This window comes from Meleagris gallopavo, chromosome 3 (assembly GCF_000146605.3).
Source record: "Meleagris gallopavo isolate NT-WF06-2002-E0010 breed Aviagen turkey brand Nicholas breeding stock chromosome 3, Turkey_5.1, whole genome shotgun sequence".
Classification (NCBI taxonomy): domain Eukaryota; kingdom Metazoa; phylum Chordata; class Aves; order Galliformes; family Phasianidae; genus Meleagris; species Meleagris gallopavo.
The window spans coordinates 85,225,631-85,230,905 of record NC_015013.2 but is presented as its reverse complement, the minus strand read 5'-3'; the positions used below and the strand labels follow the sequence as shown (position 1 = coordinate 85,230,905).

At 48.7% G+C, this 5,275-nt stretch overlaps 1 protein-coding gene across 3 annotated transcripts in view; it reads left to right on the top strand.

The window, feature by feature from the left end:
• Positions 1-447: 447 nt before the first annotated feature.
• Positions 448-5,275, top strand: part of ADCY8 (adenylate cyclase 8) — a 144,456-nt gene continuing 139,628 nt past the window's right edge. For all 3 annotated transcript variants that reach the window (XM_019614245.2, XM_010709320.3, XM_019614246.1), the window contains exon 1: positions 448-1,392. In XM_019614245.2, the coding sequence (XP_019469790.1) occupies positions 466-1,392 (927 nt within the window). In that variant the 5' untranslated portion in view covers positions 448-465. The remainder of the gene's footprint in view (positions 1,393-5,275) is intronic.

The window sequence follows — 5,275 nt, the reverse complement described above, 5'->3', positions numbered from 1 at the left end:
GCCAAGAATCGCTAGCTGGGCATCGGGGGTGCGCCCGTAGATGCTCCGCTCCTCCCTCCTCCTCTCCGGACTCGCTGCTCCGCTCCCTCCCCGCTCACCGCCCCAAGGAGGGCGCGCACCTGGCCCACCGGGGCTCCCGGGCTGCACCGCAGCCGGACTCCGCGGGATGAAGCTCCGCGGAGATCCGCGGAAGCGGGCGCGGGCACGGGGCGAAGACCGCCTGCGCTGAGCCGCCGCAGGACCCCAGAGGCGAAGCAGCCCCGCCGCCTGCCGAGCAACCGGAGCCAGCGCCCTGCCTATAAATGTGATCCCTCCGGCAGCACCCAGCCGTCTCCACCCGCCCTTCTCCATCCCCTCCCTCCTCTCCCGCGGCTCTATCCCTCCCTCGTTCCCCTTCCCAAAGCCTGTACCCCCCATTCCCCGCCTCGCCCCGCCACTGGTGCTCTGCCCCCGCCAGTCACCGCCATGGAGCTCTCGGAGGTGCGGTGCCTGAGCGACAGCGATGAACTTTACACCATCAATAGGACCCCCCCCGGCAGCAGCAGACCCCAGCGCCTGCTGTGGCAGACGGCCGTGCGCCACATCACCGAGCAGCGCTTCATCCAGGAACACAGCAGCAGCAGCGGCGGCAGCAGCAGCGTTGGGGGCAAGGGCTTCAGCTCAGAGGAGACCTGCTGCCCCAACCACCACCCGCACCACCACCACCACCACCACTTCAGGAGACAGTCAGCCGGACGGAGTCTGGGGAGCGAGCGTCACAACAACGGAGGCACCAAAGTCTTCCCGGAGCGCACGAGCAGCAATGGGGACCTGGGCTTTCTGCCCCTGGACTGTGCTCCTAGCAACTCTGACTTCTTCCTCAACTGGGGCTACACCTACCGTGGGGTGATCTTCCCCACGCTCCGCAATTCCTTCAAGTCCCGGGACCTGGAGCGCCTTTACCAGCGCTACTTCTTGGGCCAGAGGCGCAAATCCGAGGTGGTGATGAACATCCTGGACGTGCTGACCAAATTAACCCTGCTGTTCCTCCACCTGACTCTGGCCTCCGCTCCCATGGACCCCATTAAGGGCATTCTCTTGGGCTTCTTCACTGGCATTGAGGTGGTGATCTGTGCCTTAGTGGTGGTCAGGAAGGACACAACCTCATACACCTACCTGCAGTACAGCGGTGTGGTCACTTGGGTGGCCATGGCCACGCAGATCCTGGCAGCTGGCCTGGGCTGTGGCCTCCTTGGGGATGGCATTGGCTATGTGCTCTTCACACTTTTTGCAACCTACAGCATGCTTCCGCTGCCGCTCACCTGGGCCATCCTCGCTGGGCTGGTCACCTCTGTCCTGCAGCTCGTCATGCAGCTGGTTATGCCTAGATTGGCCGTGACTTCCCTCAACCAGGTACAGTGGTGAGGAAAGGGTGGGAGGCCTCCTCTTTCTCCATCACCCTAAGAGGAGGTGTGGGGTGTCCCAAGAATCTTTTCTCCTTTAACAAGGTGCTCAGATATTCTGTACTTTGGGGACACCACAAGAAAATTACACCTTCTCTCCCTCCATCTCTCTCCCACATTGCCTATCCTCCCTGCGAAAGAAGCAGTTGAATAAGATTTCACCCTAAGATGGGGAGGGGGGCACTTCCTGGCCAGTCTGTTCCCCATTCTTGTATGCTCACTTCACTGTTATTCCTTGGAACAGTTTTCCTGGGGCAAGTCGGAGGGACAGGACATTTGTCACTTCCCTCCTTTATTTCCAGCAATGGTCCATGGGATGAGATAGGAAAGATAACTCTGTCTTGGCCAAGCTCTCCCACTGCTCATTTCTCATTTACTTGCTCATGCCTTTTAACTCTAGACTTGCTGGAATTACTTCTGCTTTCATGTGTGTTGCGCGGCTTGATCTGGGCTGTGAGAAAAAACGGGAGGAGGGCATGTTGTTCTTTTCCAATAAGAGCAAAGTGATACCCTTAACAAAAACGGGAAGGCTCTCCTTGGAGCTTTGGTGTAAATTCCTAAGTTGTCTTCAAAAGGTACCAACATGTCTGTTCTGCTTGTGGTTATGAAGCAAACATTATTGTGCTTAGAAGTGATGTCTAGGACAGGGAATTGGTTAAAATGGAGTGGCTGGGGGAGAGAGGGGGGAGGAGAGAAGGTTGGAGGGGGATGCCAGGGGGTGCCAATGCAAACAACTGAGAGACACTGGGAAAGGTATGCGTCTGAGAAGTTAAAATCAGGACTAACCTGACTTTACACTCACCCAGCTTCTTCCTTTTGAAAGTGAGGATGTAGTGAGCTCTTGACATCCCTTCAAAGCAAGAAAATGTTGCCTTTCTAGAGCAACTTAATCCTGGGGATTCTTGCTGCTCCCCTTCCCCCCATCTTTTCCCAGACTATCACAGAACTGTGCTACCAATATTTCACAGCAGATTATTGTCTCCATTTAGCTACCTCTGGGGAATCAGTGGGAAGGAGGTGCAGATACTGGCAGAAAATCCCTAAAGGAGGGAGGATGTAGAGGAATGTATTGCTGATGGCATGTTGTTTACATGACTGCTGGGATGCGCAGCTGGGAAGTGGCTGATATTGCACCTGTAAGTTTTAGTGATGGTGGTCCTTGGGTCACATCTACCTCACTCAGAGCCTAGCCATCCTGTAATCCTTGTTCTCCCTTGTCTATTCCCTTCCTCCACACACAAGTGAGCTGTAGGGCTGCTTGACCTCACTTCCCCGTGGCCAGGCTCACACTGCTGGGAGAATCTGACACAGTGTGTTTTGCCTGAATGAGTTCTATCGACGTAAGACAATTACTGCGCAGAGTTGTTGCTTGGATCCTGGTAACGTGCTGATGAATGAATTGGAGTTGTATGCTGTGTCCCACTCCCATGCACTGCTGGCACTATTAGTACTGGATCAAAAGCTGTGTGAGTGTGTGAGTTATGCTGATGTCTTAAGGTTCTTCCAAGTCTTATTGTCCTACCCTGAATCTGTGAATAAAGCACTGCTATCTCATTATGCACAGGCATCGCAGCTGTTTAGCCGATCCCTGGAACACACACATATCCCAAAGACACTTCTAACAAATACATTCCCTGGGAGAGATACAAATATCTTCATTTCGCAGCCCAATACCTTGCCAGCTGCGTGAATGAACCGCCTTTGGCTGGTGCACAATGAGACCTTACCAGTCAGTTGATTGCTTTCATGAACCAGATATATAATTCTCCTGAACAGGATCCACACAGATTGCCATATGTCGGTGTTGATTCATACCGGCTCCTGCCTTTTCAGAGCCCACTTAATATCACCTAATTGCACACTGCTTTGTCTGTTTCTCTTGTCCACTCTATAGGAGAGGTTGGATCCTTCTTTACCCCAGGGTATATTCCCCATCGCCTCCCCCGATGCTGGGAGGGAACGCACTCCTTCCCACAAACCCAGCGCGGGAGATGCGCGGGAGATGCGCGGAGCGCGGCGTCGCGGGCGCTGTCCAGCGGCGTGGTGCTGAAGCGCGGCCCGGGGGCTCCCTCCAGCGGCTCTGACTGCCGCTACCGCACCAGGCCTCGCGCAGAGCACCGCGCACCTTTTGCGCCCTCCTGCGCGGGAGGTGCGTTGATAGGCAGCAAGTGAGCAGGGCCCGCCCCTGGAATTGCACTGTCCTGTTTAGTTTTGCTTTATGGCATTTCAGCCTTTTGTTTGTTTGATTCAGGGAACTATGGTACACTTTCAAGTGCCGGTTTTTGAGGGCTTTTTACTGCTGATGAAGGGTGTATAATTATTACTTTACAGGTAAATACAGACTGTTTAAATGACATCAAGGCTATATAGCAAATGTTTGGTATTATCTAGATTTCTTCATCTTGCAGGTACTCCATTTTATCACAGGGCTTATTTTTCCAAGTAAAGCATTGCTTTTTCCCCTCAGAGAAATCTTACAAGTCTAAGTAACCTATTAGATTATGTAGCAATACCTGTGACCATCTTGCTGTGCTTCAGGATGCAGACAGCTACTTACAGTACACGCCATAAAGGAATTGAGGTGTACAACAAAAGACAAAACAGAAGGTAGAATTTTGATCATGGTCCAAATAATGGGTTTTCCACTGATTTTGATGAGACCAGGATTTCATGCAGAGAACACCAAACTCAGTTCTGAGCACAAAGTCTTCTCTACCCTGAAGTCAATTTATTACTGCACTCTGTAGTAAAAGAAAATAAAGGATTGGGATATGTTTTCCTTAATCTTTTAATTAATATTAATTTGTATTGATAAATGCATTCACAAGAAATTTAAATCATTTGTAATACTGAATGCAAACATGCAATACTACCTGATCAGCTTTTTGTTGAGTTTAACACTGTATGCATGATCATGAATGCAAATATTGCCCAAGTACATCATTTTCTCTTGCAGTGATACATAAGAGAATATCTGTTTTTCTTGTGTTTCTGAAATGAATTTGAACCAGCATTCTAGGTATAGTTGGAAGACAATTACTGTTTTGAAATTAGATTATGTATTTATTCATTTATTCATTTATTCAACTAGATCCAGTAGTTTCTGTTTTACCAGATGTTTCATGTTTTGGGGGAGATGTGAGCACCCTGAAATCCAGGTTACTTCAGCCTAAAATGCTTAGCAATGGGATGCTTCTCAGAGAACCTGTGAGGGAAGAAATGAGAAATGCAAGATCTTAATGATAAACAAGTGCATGGATCTGTGTTCCTGATTAGATACTTAGCTGAGGATGGTATTTACCTTGAACATTCTCTCAGAAGACAGTTTCATTTCTATTGCATTCATTCTTATTATTTTCTTGATGATAATGTGATATAAGATCTAAAATTTCTAAGAATATATATATGTATTCCAGGCATATGGGAAAGAATAAACAACTCAAAAGCTCCTTAGTGTTATATAACGTAGGCAGATGATAATATAGACATGGGTTTTGACAGAGTTGGAATTATGTAAGCTACAAACACACACTGGATTTTAATTCTCTCCCCATGCACCCTTCATTCATGTGACTGAATTCCTCTGTAGTCAGTAAGCCTACACAGATTTGCGTAATCTGTCCTTTGAAGGATCAATTGTAAAATTATACATATTAAAGCAAACTTTAAAATACGCATAGAAATAACCTCAAAATAGGTAATACAAAGACTGAGGAAACTCATTCTTTGCAATTTGATAGCATCTGTCTTTCCAAGCCAAAGCAGTTTTGTGAATTAACCCAGTGATTCTTTTCTTTTCTTTTCTTTTCTTTTCTTTTCTTTTCTTTTCTTTT